The 21,400-nt window shown below is 39.9% G+C and overlaps 1 protein-coding gene across 2 annotated transcripts in view; it reads right to left on the minus strand.

Annotated features, from left to right (window-relative positions):
• Positions 1-9,807: 9,807 nt before the first annotated feature.
• The window catches only part of EXOSC7 (exosome component 7), a 41,307-nt gene continuing 29,714 nt past the window's right edge, over positions 9,808-21,400 (minus strand). For both annotated transcript variants that reach the window (XM_051961882.1, XM_051961883.1), the window contains exons 6-8: positions 13,028-13,151; positions 12,110-12,265; positions 9,808-10,126 (exon numbers count right to left, since the gene is read on the minus strand). In XM_051961882.1, coding sequence (XP_051817842.1) covers positions 10,022-10,126; positions 12,110-12,265; positions 13,028-13,151 — 385 coding nt within the window. In that variant the 3' untranslated portion in view covers positions 9,808-10,021. The remainder of the gene's footprint in view (positions 10,127-12,109; positions 12,266-13,027; positions 13,152-21,400) is intronic.

Raw genomic sequence — 21,400 nt, forward strand, 5'->3', positions numbered from 1 at the left:
GAGAAGTGGGAGAGAACTTAGGCCGCAGGTAAGAGAGTGCAAGGACTCGGTCTGTGAGAATCTCTGTCAGGAGCTGGGTGAGACCTGGGCAGGGCGCAGCACGACAGCTGTCTTCGAGTAGCAGAGGGCTCTAAGGTGTTAGGATCGGGGCTTGTTCTCCATGGCGCCCACGGGCACCGCGGGGTGCGGTGGGAGGGACAGGGCCGAAGGAAATGCTTATGTGAGGGCTCAGGGCCATCTCTGCAGCGGGCCGTGTCAGGGAGCAACCTGGAGGTCTCAGGGTTAAGGGACTGGCTAGGGTCACCCAGACAGTATTTGTCCGAGGCAGGACTTGGCTCCAGGTCTGCCTGGCTCTTTAGGGGGCGACACAATGCCCCCCCACTGCAGGGTATGGCAGCCGGCTGGCTACCCGGGGATGAGGGAACTTTGGGGCGGGCCTCGGTGGGCCAGCCGGCCTCCGTAAATGGGGACCCGCGCCGTCTGAACACAGGCCTTCCAAAAAGGCCCTCAAACCTTCTGGCGGGGTTGGGAGGAGGGCATGTGGGCTCCTCCTCTCTGCAGAGGCGCCCGCGGGCATCCTCCGACTTTTCTTGGAGGCGTTCTTGGCACCTTTGGGGCACGTGGAAAGCTTCTCCTTCACAGGCCTGCCACGTCTTTGTTGTCCGGAGGCCAAGGGAGCCGAGAGCGAACAGCTGCCCAAGAGGGCGGCTGACTCAGAGCCGGCAGCTTCCGGTTTCTTCCCGCCCTCAGGGATGAGGGCCAATGATGGCCTGGTAAAAATGAGGCTGTCGGCGCCTCCGCAGAAATCCTTCCGCCCCACAGCCCCGGCGAGCGCGCACGCACACACACGCACTCACACACACACACACATTCGGACACACATCACGCGCATAGCACAGACTCAGACACAACCACACACACACACACATAGCACACACACTCTTCCTGTTAAAGAGTTCTCTCGTTTTTCTACTTTGGAGGCAAAGACACATTTTAAGGTTGGCCTTTCGTAACTTTCCAAAAGTCTGCCCTGGAGCCTCAGTGCAGGGGAAATGACAGAAGCTTGGCGTGTGCACGCGGATGCAAACCTCACTACTTAATCTTCCTCTGCTGTCAGCCAAGCGGCACACACAGTCCAAGCTTTAAAATCACACATTGGCCCGTGGGGTCCTCAACGAGCACAGGTTCCTCTGTATGCAGAGCGCCGCTTGGCCGCACTAGGGTAACAAAGGCAAAAATGAGGTTCCTCTCTGCCCTCAGAGTGCTGCTGAGTGCATGTATATGGGTTGCACGTGTGTGTCGTGCATGCATGTATGTGCAGTGTGCTGTGCGCGCGCATGCATGGGTTGCACGTGTGTGCTGTGCATGCATGTGCAGTGTGTTGTGCACGCGCACGCATGGGTTGCACGTGTGTGCTGTGCATGTGCGCAGTGTGCACGCGCACCCATAATCCAGCTTCGCTGGACGCCGGACCTCTTAGCCGGACTTCCTTCCAGTAAGTGCGACATCCCCACGGTCGGGCCCTCCTGCAAGGGCCCAATGGGCTGGACGTCCTAGCGCTGTGGGATCCCAATCCTCGCCGCGACATTGCCACGTGACCGCCCCGCTGCCCCCGTTGGTGCTCTCTCCACTGCGCCACCTAGCGCCCTCCGTCACATCCTTCCGTGAGGTTCTTCCTGCCGCTTTTTCTTCCCCTCTTCTCTAACAGCGCTGCAATGGCTCGATCTCGAGGCCCTTTGCCCCCCCTCCCCCCTTATTCCTCCTCTGAGTGGTATCCAGTTTATCAAGCGGTGCCCAATCAGGAAGACCCAAATTTGGATCCAGCACCAGACTCTTAGTAGCAGTGTGACCCTGGGCAAGCCACTTTACTCTGCCTTAGTTTCCACATCTATAAAATGGGAATAGTAACACCGACGGAATTATTGTGAAGATCCAGTGAGATGACTTATAAATGAACCTCTTTATAAATCTCCCAGTGCAAGTTATGAACATTAGCTATCTTACAGGACACCAAATTAGATACAAGACCGGAAGGCGGGCAGCGGGACTCGCCTGCCCCATTCTGGACCCGACGCCTTGGAGTCTGAGCAAGTCGGTTGGGGCCCAAGCTGACTTGTTCGTGGCCACACAGAGAGCTGGGGTGGACCTGAATCCAGACCCTCTGACCTTTAAGCTGTACCATCCACGGCAAAATAAGATGTAACACAATCGTCAGCTTTTAGACACATTTCCTACCTTTACCTATGAAGGTAAATCTGACTTTTTTATTCTCCTCAAAAGTCACTCGACTTTCTGGTGCCTGGATTGATAAAGGGACAAATCTTCCTGATCAGCTGGGGTCTGCAGAGTACGCTGTGGAAGGAAGAAAGCCATAAAATCCTCGTGTAAATGCACAAACTCCACTATGCTGGGTATAGAATGGGAAAATGAAACTGGACGGAAAAATGAATTTTTGCTGGAATGATCACTTTACTGACTTCCCATAAATCCCTTTCACAAAGAGGGTTTGGACCAGAAATTCAAACAGAAGAAATTGTTACACTAGCTTTATTTTAGTTAAGAGCACAGTATTTCTCAATTCGCTTAGGACAACTTTTGTGAGTTCACAAACCTTTTACTTCTAAACTCTTTACTTTTTAAAAAAAAAATAAAAACAAAAACCCAATCCCTTCCTCCATCCGGCTCCTCTAAACTCTCCACTGCCTGTCGAAACTACTACTCATCATCATGTAAATCTGGACAGAAAATGCAAAAAAATGCAGCTTTAATATAAGGCAAAACAAAGGACAATGGAGTACTGTTGGAAGTTCTGAGAAGTGACATCAGAAGCCAGAAGTCAGTCTCAGCTCAGTCACTTCCTAGATGGGTTGTACGTTTGGAATTTGGGAAAGGAGGGACACTTGGAGCATGATTTATAAAGGTTCCTCCAGTGCTAAACTTCTGTGAATTCATTTCATTTTACTCAATGCCTTGTTTCCATGTGTTTTTAATCACTTAAAAAATTTTAATGGTATTTTCATAACTTGGCAAGTGTCAGACACAATAAAGCATCTACATAGGCTAGCGGTACTAAACTCAATTAGAAACAGGACAATCTGCATACAAGGTACCTTATGGTAAGCATGCTGCCCGGTTTAAATGTAACATCTCTGTTTTATTATTTTTTATGTATTTCCCAATTTTAATCTAGTCCTGATTCACTTGGGGGTGTTGAGGGCCACATGGGTGCTCTGTGAGTTTGACACCTCTGATTATCCCAGTCACTGCCTAGCAACAAGCTCACACGGCTGAGTTTACAAGGATGATTCCAATGTGAGGTTGCATTTTCAGGGACTGAGTTTAAATGAACTGATCACCAGTCAGGGGTAGTTGTAAGGATCTGGATTTGAAAACTAATGAAATTCATTTAGTTGTCTACCTGCACCTAATAATGAAGAATGTTTTCATCTGTACAAAAACAAACAAAAAAAAGCTGCTATTAATCCCCTGGATAAACTATTGTTTTGTTAAGTTTATGGAAGACTGTCATATTTTGTGAAATCAAAGATCTATGGAAATAATGAAGACAACTTATTGTTCAACATTACTTCCCTCCAGAGCTATTTACTATTGCATATGGCTGATATTTCATTGTTTTCTCAGTGAAATGCTTATTTACAAGGTTGTAAAAAACCATTCTTTTGGCTGAAAGTAAGGTTCCTGCCCCCTCCAGGGTCTTTTTTTTCCTGAAAGCTTTTATGTCTGTTTAAGAGCTGTAGTAACCATCTATTTATTTCCAATAAATGCTTCTCCTCCCATGAAAAGGCTGGGCAAGTTTGATTTTGTGATGTCATTTAATTCTCTTGGGAAAAAAATGGGGGGGGGGGCAGACAGGCAGCATACTGGTGATCTAACTAGAGTCAGACAACCTGGCTGTGCCCCTTAATACCTGCGGGCAAATCACCAAATCAACCTAGGCCTGTTTCATCATTTGTAAAATAGTGGGATTGGATGAGGATAACCTTAAAGATTCCTTCCATCTCTAAACCTATGCTCTTTCTACACAAAATCATGCCTTGGACTTCTCCCAGGTGCTAAAAAGCCCTCCCTCCTTAAACTGCTTTGCATTTTGTTTGGTAAACATTTTCTTTCTTTTAAATAATAGCTTTTTATTTTCAAAATAAATGCAAAGATAGTTTTCAACATTCATTTTTGCAAAATCTTGAGTTCCAAAATTTTCTCCCTCTCCTAGAGAGCAAGTAATCCAATATATGCTAAATATGTAAAATTCTTCTATACATTTTTTCTGCATTTATCATGCTGCACAAGAAAAATCAGATCCAAAAGGGAAAAAAAAAGCAAACAAAAAAAGGTGAAAATACTATGTTGTGACTCATACTCAGTTCCCAGAAGTCCGCTCTCTGAATGCAGATGACTTTCTCCATCACAAATCTATTGAAATTGGTCCGAATCACTTCATTGTTGAAAAGAGCCACGTCCATCAGAATTGATCATTGTATAATTTTCTTACTGCGGTGTACAATATTCTTTTGGTTCTAACTCACTTCACTCAGCATCAATTTTCCTAAGCTTTTCTGAAATCTTCCTGTTAATCATTTCTTACAGAATAAAATTCCATAATATTCATATATCACAAGTTATTCAGCCATTTTCCAACTGATGGGCATCCATTCAGTTTCCAGTTTCTTGCCACTGCAAAGAGAGTTGTCACAAAAACTTTTGCACATGTGGGTCCTTTTCCTAAAGATCTTTATTATCTCTTTGGAATATAAACCCAAGAGAAACACTGCTGGGTCAAAGGGAATGCACAGCTTGATAACTTGCTGAACATAGTTTCAAATTGCTCTCCAGAATGGTTGGATCTGTTCACAGTTCCACCAACAATGTATCAGTGTCCCAGTTTTCCCACATCCACTCCAACATTCATAACCTTTTCCTGTCATCTTAGCCAATCTGATAGGTATGTAGTGATACCACAGAGTTGTTTTAATTTGCATTTCTCTGGTCAATAGTGATTTAGAGCAGCTTTTCATGTAACTAGAAATGGTTTTAATATCTTGACCATTTATCAAATGGAGAATGGCTTGTATTCTTATAATTTGAGGTTTTGTTTATGCAAAAACTCTAATATAATCAAAATTATCCATTTTGCATTTCATAATGTACTCTAGTTCTTCTTTGGCCACAAAGTCCTTCTCCACAGATCTGAGCGACAGACTATTCTTTATTCTTCTGATTTGCTTATGGGATCACTCTCTAAATCAGGAACCCATTTCGACCTTATCTTGGCATAAAGTAGATATTTTTTCATATACTGGTGAAAGGTGGTATATGTTTTAAGTGAACACAGCACTCAGAAGACGTGGCTTGGGACACTTATCAGACCTAATTAGCTACGTGATTTTGGACACCTCATTTATTTATCTCTAGAATGCTCTTTTATCTGTGAAAGGAAGGAGGAGAAAGAAGATTGATTCAATGACCTCTAAGCTTCCTTGTCTCTCTAAAGCAATGATCCTGCACTCACATCTCCCTGTGGAGAGCCTCAGCTTCCTGCTGATGGAATGGTTTTGTTTTGATGACTGTTCCTCTGACTTAAATGACGTGCTGTTCTGAATAAGACCAGAACATCTGTGTTTTCTGTCCTTTGTGGCAGTGAGTTAGCTGGTTAGGGGCGATTGTGGCTCTCTGCTACAGTTTGTCTAGTTAGAGGATAATTGTAGAAGAATCCAAATTTACATCCTAAGACATCTGAGAATATTTTATGGCCTCAAAAAGATCTAGTGAAATTAGCTTTTAAAAGCTAGGCAACCAAACAATACAAAATGTCACTAATCCTGCATTAACACAACTGAGAGTGCAAGGTTAAGATCTCCCACTATTATAGTTTTACTGTCTATTTCTTCTTGCAGCTCTCTTAGTTTCTCTTTTAAGAATTTAGATGCTACCCCACTTGGTGCATATATGTTTAATATAGATAGTGCTTCATTATCCATGCTACCCTTTAGCAAGATATAGTGTCCTTCCTTATCTCTTTTAATTAGGTCAATTTTTGCTTTAGCTTGATCTGAGATCAGGATGGCTACCCCTGCTTTTTTGACTTCACCTGAAGCATAGTAGATTTTGCTCCAACCTTTTACCTTTAACCTGCATGTATCTCCCCGCTTCAGGTGTGTTTCCTGTAAACAACATATTGTAGGATTCTGGCTTTTAATCCATTCTGCTAACCGCTTCCTCTTTATGGGGGAGTTTACCCCGTTCACGTTTATGGTTAGAATGACCAATTCTGTATTACTTGCCATCTTGTTAACCCCGGTTTATGCTTTCCTCCCTTCTTTCCCCTTTCCCCCCCTTCCAAGTATTAAGCTTGTGAGCACCCCTTGCTTCTCACAGCCCTCCCTTTTTAGTGTCCCTCCCCCCGCCTTAGAGTTCCTCCCCCTATCTTACCCTTTCCCTCCCAGTTCCCGTATTCCCTTCCGCTTAGCTTATTCCTTCCCTTTCCACTTTTCCCTTCTCACTTTTCAATGAGATGGGAGAAGTTTCACCATAGATTGAATATGTCTTAAGATTTTTCACTTAAAGCCAATTCTGAAGGCAGTAAGATACCCACTATATTCATCCCCCTCCATTCTTTCTCTCAGATATAATAGGTTTCCTATGCTCTTCATGAGATGTACTACCCCCACTTTACCCTTTTTCTGGTACAATGTCCTTTCCACATCAATTTCTAGAACAAGGTATACATGTATTCTTTATACATCTATATAGTCAAAATATAGTTCCAAGATTAATCTTTACCTTTTTAGATTTCTCTTGAGTTCTATATTGTAGATCAAACTTTTTGTTAAGTTCTGGCTTTTTCATCAGAAATAGATGAAATTCGCTTACTTCGTTGAATGTCCATCTTCTTCCTGGAAAAAGATGCTCATTCTCGCTGGGTAAGTTATTTTTGGTTGCATACCAAGTTCCTTAGCCTTTCGGAATATCATATTCCAGGCCCTTCGATCTTTTAATGTGGATGCTGCCAGATCCTGGGTGATCCTTATTGTGGCTCCTTGATACTTGAATTGGGTTTTTCTAGCCGCTTGCAATATTTTTTCTTTCATCTGAGGGTTCTGGCATTTGGCCACTATATTCCTTGGTGTTTTGATTTTAGGATCCCTTTCAGTGGGTGATCGATGAATCCTTTCAATGTTTATTTTTTCCTCTGTTCCTATGACTTCTGGGCAGTTCTCTTTGATAATTTCCTGGAAGACAGTGTCCAGGCTCTTTTTTTCATCATGTTTTTTTGGGAGTCCAATGATTCTCAGATTGTCTCTCCTGGATCTGTTTTCCAGGTCTGTTGTCTTCCCCAGAAGGTATTTCACATTTTTCTCCATTGTTTGATTTTTTTGGGTTTGCTTGACTGATTCTTCTTGTCTCCTCGAGTCATTCAATTCCACTTGTTCAATTCTGATTTTCAGTGAAGTATTCTCTTCACTCACTTTTTAAAAATCTTTTTCTAATTGTCCAATTGAGTTCTTTTGTTCTGTGGAATTTTTTTCCATTTTGCCAATTTTGTTTTTTAGAGAGCTGTTTTCTGTTTCCAGTTCACTAATCCTATTTTTCAAGGATTTTACTTCTTTATCCACTCTCTCTTTAACTTTCTCCAGGCTCTTTTGCCAAGCCTCCCTCTCCTTTTCCCAAGCCTCACTCTGCTTTCCCCATTTTTCTTCTAGCTCCCTTGTGAGAGCCTTTTTAATCACTTCTATGAGGTTCATCTGTGCTGAGGAGCAGACAATCTCCTCCTTTGGGGATTCACCTGGGGACTGCCTGTTTTTAGTCTCCTCAGGATTTAGAGTCTGCTCTCTATCTGTGTAGAAGCTGTCAAGGGTTAAAGTCCTCTTCAGCTTCTTGCTCATTCTGTCTATTATTCAGAGACAAACTACCAAAGAAAAACAGAAAAAACTGGAGTCTTTCTTTGGGGGAGGGGTTGGGTATGTTATCGAGCTTCCTCTACAGACTGCAGGGGGCAGCAGTGAGGCACTAGCAGGACTGTGCTGCGCCTGCGCTCTGAGATCCCAAAGCGTGCTGAGTCACTGAGGGGGGGGAAGAGGGAGACGGCCAGGTCCCGAGAGACTCCAGCTGTTTGGGGTTGTATTCTTCAGCCCTGGTGTTTTTAGCTTCTCTGCTGGGCTGTTGACTTGCTGCCGGAGCAAAGTATCCAAACCTGTAGCGAAGCTCTCCCCGCAGAGACAGCTACGATCACTCCCCACCCCCTCTCCAGTCTGCTCCCGTGCTCTCACTGCCGCTGCCCTCAGCCTGCGCCCGATCTAAAACCGCCCCAGCCCTCCAGTAAAGACAGACCTTTCTTGGCAGATCTCAAGGATGGCTTCTCTTGGTAACTATTTGTGGGTTTTTTTCAGTCAAGCATTGATTCAGAGGCTTGTAATGAAATGGATAGTGAGAGAAAGCGTGGAGCTTATGCAGCTGTGAGCCTCCTCTCCGCCATCTTAACCGGAAGTCCGCATTAACACAACTGAAGACACTGAGAAAGAGGTCAACTTCTACCTTATCAAATGAACATCATTATGTAGTGTTTGTCAGAGCACAAAAAGAATACACTCCCCTACAGGTATAATAGTCTATTTTTAAGACAGAAAATAGATCCAGACCGCCCGAAACTTAACAGGCAGCTAGCCAGTGGGAGCTAGGACCAGAATCCAGGCAGGTTTCAGATCACAGCCAAACAAGTGCTGTGTTCTCAAAGCTCTGTTCATTAGGGGAGTAACAGATCTGAGCGCCAGGCTGCCACAGGGCCACCAGATTCCTTAGCCAGGGCCTCAACTCAAGGTGTCACCCATTTCATTGGGTGACAAATTGCTAACTTCTTATTTTGTATGTCTATATGGAGTGCGAATAGCATAGGTGAATCACATCTCTCTCCCATGATTAGTATTTTTTCCCCTCAAACATCAGGTTTTGAATATAAAAGTTTTGGTAACCTAGTTTTGAATAGAATCTTTTAAATAGAAGAGACTTCAAGAAATTAAACAGCTACTAGCTGCTCTTTCCTCCCCACCTTCATATCTCTGGGTAGAATCACACTTGAAAATAAAAGTCGACACAAAATCATAATTTAAAAAATAGTACTTGAAAAATTAATAAAATCATAAGATGCCACAAATTATAAAACGAAAAGAGAAAGTTTATAAAACACAATTATTATAATGTTTTCTAAGAGTCTGGTAGAAACCTAATGTCTTGGTTAAAAAAAAACTAAAAACTTTCAGGGTTAACATGGCTTTTTAATGACATTTATCATTTTAAGGGCTGATTCTTGATCTCTTAGGATCCATGGAAAGTAGAATCTGAAAGAACTAGGGTTTTGTCCATGAACTTGTTTTTAAAAATATTTCAAAAATTTCATCTCAACAGAAATGGCTTCTTTTATAATCCTAATTTTATTTTATGCATTTAAAAACATTAGTTTGAGAAGGGCTCCACAGATTTCACTAGACTGCCAAAGGGGTCATAACCTAAAATTGGATAAAAAGTCCTGTTCTAAAAGGACTTAGTCAAAAATTTTAAGGTTGTGGAGAAAGAGATTCCATAACACAAATAAATGTTCTTGAAATGTCAGTCTGTCAATAAACATTTATTAAGCACCAACTTTGTACTAGGCACCTTCATGTATGATGTGTTATTTCAGATTTACTTTTCAACAGCACAAACCTAGGGCCCCTGTAGAAAGGAGAGGCACAGGAATCACTCCTTCAGCAATCATCATTTGTAGGACATGAAGAAAGACAAATGTAAAAACAGACATAGCTCTCAAAATTGCATGTTTTATTAAACGTTAAGTCTTTTGCTTGCAACATTTAAAAAAAAGTCAATACCAAACAGCTCAAAAATATATACTTTTAATTTTATACATACAAATGCTACAAAGGTCAAGCCTATCTAATAAAAATATATATAAATTTTTGTAGATTTGCTTTTCTTTTTAAAGTCACGACTACCAAGTTAGTTGAAGTATAATTTATCCCAGAAATCCAACTTTTGGTCTCTTGGGTCCCAAATTTTCTTCTTTTTGTAAAATAGTCTGCAAGGAGGCATGTAATACCTTGCCGACTCGTTTTCCAGTCTGCAGAATCAAGATTAAAAAAGCACATAAAACTGTTAGACATAAAACCATTAAGAAAAAATTAATATAGAATGTTTGTCATGTCAATTTATTTTTATTCCCAACTGCTGCAGGCATTTTAAAAAACCTATTATCATACTAGAATATATATAATTTTATCTGAACAGGAAAACCTTGTTATCACACACACAGAAAGGAATCTCATAAAGCCAACCTGGGTAAAAGCACTGATAAACATTTTCTTACACTCAGAACAAAAGTGCTTTGCTGAGACTGCCTCCTCCTTGAACACTGTAAAAAGGACTCATGAGATAGCTCTGTCATTTGTGGAGAAGACTGAAAATACAGAGAGGAAGCCTACAGGATAGAGATCACAGGAACAAGTCCAGAGACGAAGGACCAGGATTTGTGGTAAAGCAAAGAATAAAACTAATAAGCAATGGGGCAGCTAACAATTTCATCACAGGTGGAATGGGCTGCTTTGGGGGCCATGGCCTTGGGCCTCACTGGAGGCCTTCCTGATAGAGATCTTTAGGGATTCTCTAATCAAGTCAAAAAAAAAAAAAAGGGTAGAATAATGTCCTGTGAGGTACCTTCTGCCTCAGAGACTTACACACACAACCACTAAAGGAATTGGAAAGATGAGGCAGCTAGGTGGCACAGTGGATAGAGCACCAGCCTTGAAATCAGGAGGACCTGAGTTCAAATGTGACCTCAGACACTCAACATTTCCTGGCTGTGTGACCCTGGGCAAGTCACTTAACCCCAATTGCCTCAAAAAAAAAAAAAAATGGAAAGATATAATTTTTATTTCCAAAAGGCATCAATGCCATATAACATGAGGTTAGTTTTGAGACTAAAGGAAGCCATTATAAGACTTTTAATGGAATTGTGGATAAAGAAGCATAAAAAGTACATGTCTAAGAAAAGAAGCTAGGAAGGGTGTGCATTCAGATGGGAAGGAATTTAGGAATTTGAGTATTTTGAATACTAGGAGATTTAGGCAAAAATATCTTTAGATGAATTTTCTTATAGACATTGGTGATTATTGCCTTTATGAAAAACAGTATGACACATTAAAAAGTGATACTAAATCATAGGACTCGGATAGCTAAAGAGAAGGTCTTTTTATATTTGAAGGACAAGATAAATACATAAACATATCAAGTGTACGCACGCACACACACATGTGCGCACACACACAAACAGAAACGTATTGCCAAATTAAATTTTCTTTTAAAATTTAAATGATCTCAGGAAAAAAGATAAAGAAGGTAATTGTAACATGTCTGAAAACCTCTCAAGGAAAACTATTATGGGTATTATGTGAATGAAGAGGCTATTATTATTATTCTCTGTTTTTATTAAATGTTGATCTCTGGACATGTACAGTATTATTCCCAAGACTATCAATTTTTTGGCATTCGTGTGTTTTTACTTCTGAAACATTTGCTTCTTTCACATCCTTGAAGAACTAAGGAGGAGTCAGAGAATGTAGCCATCCTCAAGCATTTTGCCTAGTTCACCCCCTACATCATTTACTCATATAGAAGGAAAAGTAGGAGGACAATTTCAAGACCACAAAATGACAGGATTTAAGGAAATCTTATAAGTCATCTAACTCCCTTATATTAAATCTAGGGAAATTAAGGTCCAAAGTAATCTGCCAAGGCCCTCCAGTTCATTTGCCACAGAGTTGATATTAGAATCTGGATCTCAATCCCCAGGACAATGTTTTGTCTTTGAGGGTGACAATTTATAAAATTCCTATCCAGATCAACAAACAACCACCAAACACGTACCAGATCTTTTTCAAAATCTTTATAAGGATACCAAAAGGACAAATCCTAACTATTCTCAAAGATGGAACACAAAGGTAAAAGAGGAAAAGTTTAGGACTGATCTCATCAATGCTTGTTGGTACAATGCCATGAAAAAGACATTGTGAAAAATCAGCTTTTTACCCCAACGCTTGCTTCTTACCTCCATCATCTCAAAAATGCTTTCTGGGTCCAAGCTGCCTTTTCCCACTTTCCTCATACATGTCAGCACGCCCTTGCTGGTCACAGAAACAAGAAGGCTGGCCAAAGAACAAGCCTCCTCCTGAAGAGTAGCATCCACCACGTGTCTATAGCCAATCTGAAATACCAACAACATTGGACAAACTGGTGAGGAAGGAAGGGTCAACTCTGGTATGTTCAAGCCAAACTTACATACAGGTCAGTATGCACAACACTGGGTGAAACAATAGGGAGATACAAATGCAAAAAAGATGGGGGTTCCCACCCTCAACAAATTTACAAACCCCAGAGTACCAAAGCAATGTTTTGTTAAAAGAACAGTAGCAGACTTGGTTCCTTTTTGTAAGGCTCCAATGATCTACCACAGAGAGGCAGCTACTTCTTGAAAACACCATGCTGCAATCTCCCTAAGGTGGGCTCCACTTCTAATCAATTACATGAGGTTTTATCCTAACAAAAAGAGGATCTTTTGGCTAATTACGTGTAAGAGAATAGCTGATAAGATATAAGGCACCCTCAGACAGGATTTTTGTTGACTCAGTTTTGAAACGTGTTGATTTGATAAGAAGTATGAACTTGCATGAGACATTTATATTCTACTATTACCAAAAGTTACATTAAAAACTTCTTTAAAAGCTTATCTTATTGTTGCCACTAGTATAGAATTCTATTTTGAGTCAATTATTATTATTATCAAAGGCATTTCTATATTCTTGGAGTAGCTTTCTTCTACGTAACTATTGGAAGCAGTTTCTGTTCCAGACACTCTTCTGTTTCAGGTATTTTTTGGTTCTTAAAAAAAAAATTTTACAGACAAACTCAACATCAATAGAAAAGACATAAAAATAAAACATAAAATATATTGAAAAGTTAAACTTACTTTGCTTAAAGTGATGATACAGGGCACGTTCTCTACATTTAATCTAATACAGTCATAAGGGTCATCAGAGAGTTCAATGTCCTTTGATCCCTCTTCATCCTCCAATACTCGGACCTTGGGGATGCTTGAAAGATGAGATGAACAACAAAGTAAAATGAGGCTTTAAGTGCTTTTTCATCTATTTATCACCTGGATTCAGAACTTCAAAAGAAAAATATTCCTTAAGAAGCAATAGTTGATGAGTATTTTTATCCCATGAATATTGCTGGGATGCTCTCTTTGAACAGGTCCCTGTCAAAGACAAAAGAACCACTGGCCAAATATCAAGGAGTCTGGCTCAGTGTCTCTGTAAAGAAACATGCTGAAGGGGAACAAAGGCTGCCTATGTGGAAAGGAGCAGAAGGAAGAATTGTAAGGAGATGGGAGAGCACCAGAAATAAATCTTGTAGGGGTGGGCAAGTGAAGAGTGACAAAAAATACATACCAAAAAACCAAAGGGCAACAACAACTTCTAGAAGAAAATATACTTTTTTTTTTGACTGACCTAGGCTGTTCATTTAAAAACAAACAACAACAAAAACTAATATTTTATATTAGGTAGGTATAAAACAAATTTCAAAATATGTATGAAAATTCCAGGTCTTTATCGTGTTCATCAACTCTGGAATGTCACTAAACTATGTAATGTCTAGTTTTAATTTTTTATTTGGAACAGGAATATCAGGTATTGATAACCCATTCATCTTTCAGATTAGTTTTATGATCTTAAAAGGAATACTTTAAAATGGGGATAGGGATTTTCAGAATCAACAATCATGAAACTCAAAGAAAATATACCAATAGAGAAGCATTAGATTTCTGGAAAAGAATTTAAATCATTTGGAATTTGTATTAATCTTATGTATATATCTTTAAAAAAACCCTCCCAAAACAAACCTAAAAAAGCCTTCATCCATAGTCTAAGAAACTCTAAAAAATGTCCATTCTTAACATAATTTTGTTATGTTATTATATTGTCAATTTTCAGTTGCCTCTAACTTTGTAAACTTGTTTGTTAACCAACTGATCAAAAAAGCTTTTTTTTGGCATATAAAATTTAGGAGAAAAAACTCTACATGGGTAATTTATAATCTTCTGAATATGATGGCAAAGATACTAAATGAAATTGAATGGCTTTTAAAATGTATTTTTGAAGACAACAATAACATATCACAAAGATTGTGACAGGAATCCAGGGTTGATTCAATATTGGGAAAAGTATAAAGATCATTAATCATGTAAGAAAGGAAAGGCAACCACAAGCATTTATTATAAAGTGCCTATTATCATATGCTTTGAGTCTCATGACTGGGAGAGAGGTGCTATCATTATCTCTATTTCATAAATGAGGGAAATGAGATAAACAGAAGTTAGACAAATTGCCCAAAATCACACAGTAACTGCGTTCGCAACTCAGGTCCTCCTATGGTCAATCCAGGACTCTATCTACTGTGCCCCAGAACCCCAAACGATTATATAAGCAGATATAGAAAACCTTCTGACAAGATCTAACATTCATTCCTGTTTAAAAACAAACCAGAAAACAGGAATAAGTAGGCTTTTTCTTAATATAAGATGAATAGTATCTTTCTAAAATAAGAGTCGGCACTAAGTGTAATTAGAGGAGTTTCTAATAAGATAATTAAGTAAAGAAGGATATTCACTATCACTATTATTGGATATAGTTGTTGAAATATATTAGTTATTTGCAGTAATACAAGAAAAATAAATTGAAAGATTACAGGGCAAAGAAGAAACAGAATTAGTACTTTTCACAGATAATACAGGCTTACTTAGAGAAATCTAGAGGGTCAATTGAAAATTAATTGAAACAGTAACTTCATCCAGGCTTTTAGTATAGAGAATCCACTTAAGTCATCAGCATTTCTGTATATTACCAATAAAACCCAACAAAAAAAGATACAGAAAAATTGCACTGAAAAAAATTAAAGCATGCATAAATTCTTAAGGTGTACTCATCTAGACACATATAGGAACTACATGACTACAACAATAAAATACAAATAAAGAAGAGACCTAAATAAATGGATAAATATCAATTGTTCATGAACAGGCTGAAAATTAAAATTATTAACTAATTGATTTACTTATTTAATACCAGGTTTGGGTTTTTTTGTTTGTTTTGGTTTTTTTGTTTAGTCATTCAGTCAGTTGGATCTGACTTTTCAGGACCTCACTTGGACTTTCCTGGCAGAGACACTGGAGTGGTTAGCCATTTTTTTCTCCAGTTCATTTTACAGATGAGGAAACTAAGGCAAACAGGGTTAAGTAACAGCTAATGTATTTATCCTGTTTGAATTTGAATTCATGAAGATGAGTCTTCCTGACTCCAGGCCTGGCATACTCCATCCACAGTGCCACCTAGTTGCCCCCCTAATACTATACAAGTAATCCCTGAAGGATTGCTTAATATAGTAGGGAAACACAAGAAAAATATCAAAGGATTAATGAAAAATAGGAGAAAGGGGCCCAAAATCTCAAACTACGATACAATGCAGTAATGATCAAAACAATGTGACATTATTTTAAGAAACACAGATAAATCCATGAAACAAATTCAGTATACAATATACAGAAAAAACAGACAAGATAAATTGGAAATCATCTCATTGTGAAGGCACTTAATACTGAAGAGGTCCAGGAATGATTTTTTGCAGAAGGTAGAATATTAGCTGAGATGTGAAGGAAGTCTAAGGAGAGAAAGTATCCTAGACACAGGAGAAATGGAACAGATTTGTTTTGTTCAAGGAACAGAAAGGAAGCTAAGTCTTTGGACCACTGAGTAAGCAAAAAGAAGTAAGGTACAAGTAGACCGGAAAGGTTAGGAAAGATTTTAAAGACACAAGATTTTATATTTGATTCTGGAGGAAAACAGGTGCCGGGAGCAGTGTCTCGAATAGTGAAGTGGCTGCTCAGACCTGCACTTTGAGGCATGGAGGATAGACTGGAGTGGGGAAGAACCTCGAGGCAGGCAGCCCATCGAGCAGCTTCTGTAGTATCTGGATGCAAGGGGATGAGGGCTTGCCCCAGGAAGCAAGCAGAGGATTTGTCACCGGACTGCACAGGGGAAACTGCGAGCAGAGAGAGGATTTCTCTATCTGTGGGAGTGGAGGAGATCCCCAACCCAAACAATATGCGAGAAGAGAAGGCCCAGAGCAGAGCTCTGGGGGACAGCCACGCAGGACATGGCTGAATGTCCAAGAAGGGAGCCTGAGAAGGAATGGCCTTTCAGGTAGGAGTCACAAAGGAGAGCATTTCAAAGACAAGACAAAAGAGTATTTTCAAGGAACAATAGCTGCAGCAAGGTGAAGGATGAGCCCTGGGAAAAGGCCATTAGACCTAGCAGTTCTGAAATCAGAGGTAACAACAGTTTCTATGGAAGAAGGAGATCAGAAACTAAACAGCAGTTTTAATAAGAGAGCGACAAGAAAGGAAATGGTGACACCTACTGTAGATGGTCTTCTGAAGGAGTTTATCCACAAAAGGGGAGGAAGGAAGGGAGGGAGAAAGAAAGGGGAGGGAGGAAGGAAGGGAGGGAGAAAGGGGAGGGAGGAAGGAAGGAAGGGAGAGGAGGAAAGAGGGAAGGACAGAGAGAGAGGGAGGGACAGAAGGAGAAAGAAGGGGGGTGGGTAGAGAACAGTTTCCAGGGATGCAGGGATCAGATAATTAACAAGAAGTAGAGGGAGGATAGTAGAAGGGCAATCTGGGCAATGGTCCACCATGATGTCACTGGCTGGGAAATGAATGTCACCTTTCCTGACAGAAACCATGGCTTAGTATACAGGATGAGACATAATTTTTGACATGTCATCATGGGAATTTGTTCTGCTCGACTACCTTGTTCCGAGTATCTTTTTATTCATTTCTTTTGTGGATGAAGGGGTGGTGAGAAAGGAGAAAAACAAATATTTGATAATCAAAAAAAAAAATCAAAATAAACGGTGAATGAAATGATTTTCAGATGCAGAAATTTATTTGCTTGACTATACATACTGGTTTTACAAGGGTTTTCTTTTTCTTTCTTTTGTTTTTTCCCTCAGGGTCATTAGAGGGCAAGAAAGTAGATTTTTGTTAATTGAAAAAATTAAGTTAAGCTGCTTAAAAAAAATTCCAGTAATCTTGAGAATATTGAAAGATGTTCTACATCAATGATTCTATGAAATTATGAAGTGGTGTTTTTGCAAATCATCTTCGAAAGGTTATCTAGCAAGGAACTATCTGGGATAAGATAGTCTGTGGAGATACACAAATACAGAGAGTGATCACTGAACCCCGGGGCTCAGAAAGGAGTACAGAGAAAAGGGGAATCATGGGGCAAAGCCATGATGGGTAGCTCCCACTTGGGTGGTGTGACAAAGACCACTGAACATTTGTGTTAATGGCACAGATAGAATGCTCATGAAATCTGTAGATGACATAAAGCTGGGAAAGATAGAAACATACCAAAAATTGAATTTAAAAGAATCCTAACATTGTAGAAAACAGACAATCTAATATAATAATGTTCAATCAATTAAATGAAATTAAAATGAAAAAGGCTTGGCTTAAAAAAATCACTTCCTAAGAACAAAATAGGGAAGGTACGTTACGTTTAGATGTCTTTTTAAGTGAAAAAGATTTGGGGATTTTAGAAGGCATAAGTTTAATATATAAGTATATTCCATTGCTGATTTCTGCTCTCAAGGAATTCAGTCTAATGGGAAGGCTGACTTGCACACAACCATGTACAAACAAGCTCAGGATAAATGCATAGCTCAGAGTACTGTTCTGAACACTGATAAAGTGGTCAGCACCAATGAGCAGAGGCAGCTCTGAGCTCATAAAATGGATTGAAAGGAACTGACTGCAATTATTTAACCTGAAGAAGAGAAGACTCAGAGGAATGTGACAAATACTGAAAGGGCTGTTGTAATTCATATAATAATGACAACATTGTAAACAACTATGCAAGACTTAAGAACTCTGATCATTGTAATGACCAACCATGATTCCAAAGGACCAAATAGGCATATGGTCTCCATCTCATGACAGAATGATGGGGCTAAAGAACAAAAGGAGGCACACACTTTTTGACAGAGCCAGTGTAGAAATTTTTTGTCCCCTTTTCTCTTTCCCTCCTCAATTATGAATGGGCTGTAGAAAGGAGAAAGCAATTAGTGTTGTCCCCTACCCTCCTAAAGAAAAAGAAAAGAGAGGCATTGAAACATGTTTAAATGATGCACAGAAATGGAAGGCAGTCAGAACGAAAAATAAACGGCACATGAGAGATTTGCAGGGTTGTGTACTATTATCTTTTTTCTATTCCACTTTACATATGGAAATATTATTGGTCTTTGCTAAAATTAGGGGGTGGGGGGGGAAGATCTTTTATGTAGAAGAGATTAGCCTTCTTCTGGCTGGCTGGAGAGTAGAGGGCACCATTCAGAATGATGCATGGGAGTGAATACACATCCTCAGGAGAACTGGAGGCAAGCATGGTTTAATGGGAATCTGGATTTCTGGGGGATGCTCCTTGGACCCCCCTTGGCTACTGTGATCCATCCCAACTCTGAAATTCTAGAATCCTGAGACTTAGGAAAGGTCCCATACTCTTGAGGGAGAATGAGAAAAGAAAAGAAAATATCTGGTAGGAAAAGCCCACCAGTCAGTGAGCACTTATTAAGTACCTTCTATGGGGGCTGCTGCCCACACAGCCTTTCCCAGAAGCTCACAGTCTAATGGGACAGAAAAACAAAGGGGAAGGCACCAGCATTCAGAGGAGCCAGGACAGGCCAGAGAAGCAAACTGGAGCCAGAGGCCAAGGTCTTGTTTGAGGAAAAGCCAAGAGAGAAGAAGAGAGGGAAGAATGGGGACAGCCAAGTTCAAATCCAGCTCAGACACTTACTGACTGACCCTGGACAAGTCACTTACCCTGTGTGCCTCAGTTTCCTCATTTGCTAAATGTGCTGGAGAAGCAAACAGTAAACCACTCCAGGAGCTTTGCCAAAAAAACCCTCAAAAGGCGTCACAAAGAGTTGGACTTTTTGTCTGTCAGTGGATCCAAGACGATGTGGTGGGGTGTAAGGTGGAGAGGGAGGGGAACTCCTGCTTGACAAATGCTACAGACGGGTCATTGAGAAAGGCCACAGAGACCTCAGTGCTGACTTGGGAGAAAGAAATATCAATTTGTTTCCCTCCCAAAGTGAGAGGATTTGGAAGAGTGAGCAGTGAAGTAGAGGGTTGTTTTTAAAGAAGCAGAAGCCAGACACTATCTGGAGGTGATATAGAAAGAACTATTCAACAAGGAAACCACGAAGATGAGACCCGACCCCACCCCTAAAAAAAGTCAAGGAGACTTTCCACAGAGTCCAAAGTACGAAAAAAACCTTCTACTTTTTAATAGAGCCCTGCAGAACTGGCTCCTTTTTAGGACCCAGAATCTTTCTGGCTGATTCACTCCTTCATCTGAGCAGTTACATTTTGCCATCCTGATTTTATTTTATCCATCCTCTACTTCCAGAGCCAAACAATCTGTTCTGTCTCTTAGCTTCCTTTCTTGTTCCCAAAGCCAAGATAAATCAGTCACAGGGAAGGGGTTGTCTGCAAGGAGAGGGGATGTGAGAAAGCCATTTTTTGAGACTAATTCAACAACTGTGGCCATTTCCTCTCCTCTCCCTAAGAGCTGGTGGAGGCTGCTGCTGAATTTGGTCTGTCACCTCAATCCCTATGTGTCAACAAAAACCCAATAGGAGCTCACAGCTCTGAACTAACATTCCTATTGGTGTTATGTTCACACTGCCAGCTTCATCTCTCAGCAGGAGGGCAGCAGCCCTGGGTCACTGCAGAAATGAGCTTGGAGATTAAGGAAAGGGAAAGCTCAAGGAGCTATGCTGCAGTGCTTCCTTTCTGAAAAATTTTCTCATTCAGTACTGATACTAATTGGGTGACTAAGTGTTCAAAATGTTAAATTATATAAGGGAAGAGAGGAGTGATTCACAAAGTATATTCTGATTTGCTTTTTTTTTTTTAAAGGAAAAAAGAGTTTGCCATAAAGCATTGAGTGGCACAGAGTGGAGACTAGGAAAACTAGAGGAAAAAGAACTACATAATCAAGTAACTGTTGTACTTTTCAACTTTTAAAAGATAAGGAATCCCTGCCATATTCACCACATTATTTAAACAGGAACACACTTGTGTTTTAGTAGACTGATACACTACTTACATTTTTATTTACAGTAATTACAATAAGAAGTATTGTATTCTATCATAGATGTTATACTATGACCTCAGAGCAGAGTACTTAAAATTGCAGGCTGACATATCCATAGGAATGATGAGGAAAACTTGACTTGCCCAATATCTAACTGATCATAAAGGTAACAAAGAAACCACTGACAAAACTTTTCTTGTTTCTTTACTTTTGAAATAGTTAAGTGATTTTGAGGGGCAAGCAGATTATCAAAAAGTTTGTTTTTTATTATTGAAAAAGATAATACAAAGGTAGCAGATTAAAAACCATGCTGAATAATTCCAATGAATTCTAGTCCCTTTTCATTAAAATAATAACAAATGAACCAGGTGTCAGAAAACTTAATCAATGTTTGTAAGTAATATATAATATAGTATTTGATAAACCCCCCCCCCAAACTCCCAGCTTCTGAGATAAGAACTCACTATTCACAAAAAATGGCTGAGAAAACTGGAAAAGAATGTCAGAAACTCAGCATCAACCTGTCATCTCACATATCACCTATCAAAATAAGGTGAAAATAGGTACATGATTTGGGCGTAAAAAACGATACGATAAACAAATTAGGAAAGCCAGGGATAATTTACCCATCAGACCTTTGGAGAAGGGAGGAATTTATAACCAAAGAAGAACTAGAGAACAATAGTGAAATGCAAAATGGACAACTTTGTCCATTGACTTTGATACAGTAAATTAAAAAGTTTTTGCACAAACAAAAGCAACAGAAACAAGGGAAGTACAAAGCTGGGGAAAAAAATTTACAGCGTGTTTCTAATAAAGGTCTCATTTCTAAAATATATAAAGAACTGTGTCAAATTTATAATACAATTCATTCTCCAACTGATAAATGGTCAAAAGATATGAACAATTTTCAGATGAAGAAATTAGAGCCATCTATAGTTATATAAAACTACTTTCATTCTTGATCAGAGAAATGCAAATTAAAGCAATTGAGGTACCATCTCACATTTTTCAGATTGGCTAAGATGACAAGACAAGATAATGATAAATGTTAGAGGGAATGTGGGAAAACTGGGACACTAATGCAATGTTGATGGAGTTATGAAATGACCCAACCATTCTGG

Source organism: Antechinus flavipes, chromosome 5, assembly GCF_016432865.1.
Source record: "Antechinus flavipes isolate AdamAnt ecotype Samford, QLD, Australia chromosome 5, AdamAnt_v2, whole genome shotgun sequence".
In the NCBI taxonomy this organism is placed as follows: Eukaryota; Metazoa; Chordata; class Mammalia; order Dasyuromorphia; family Dasyuridae; genus Antechinus; species Antechinus flavipes.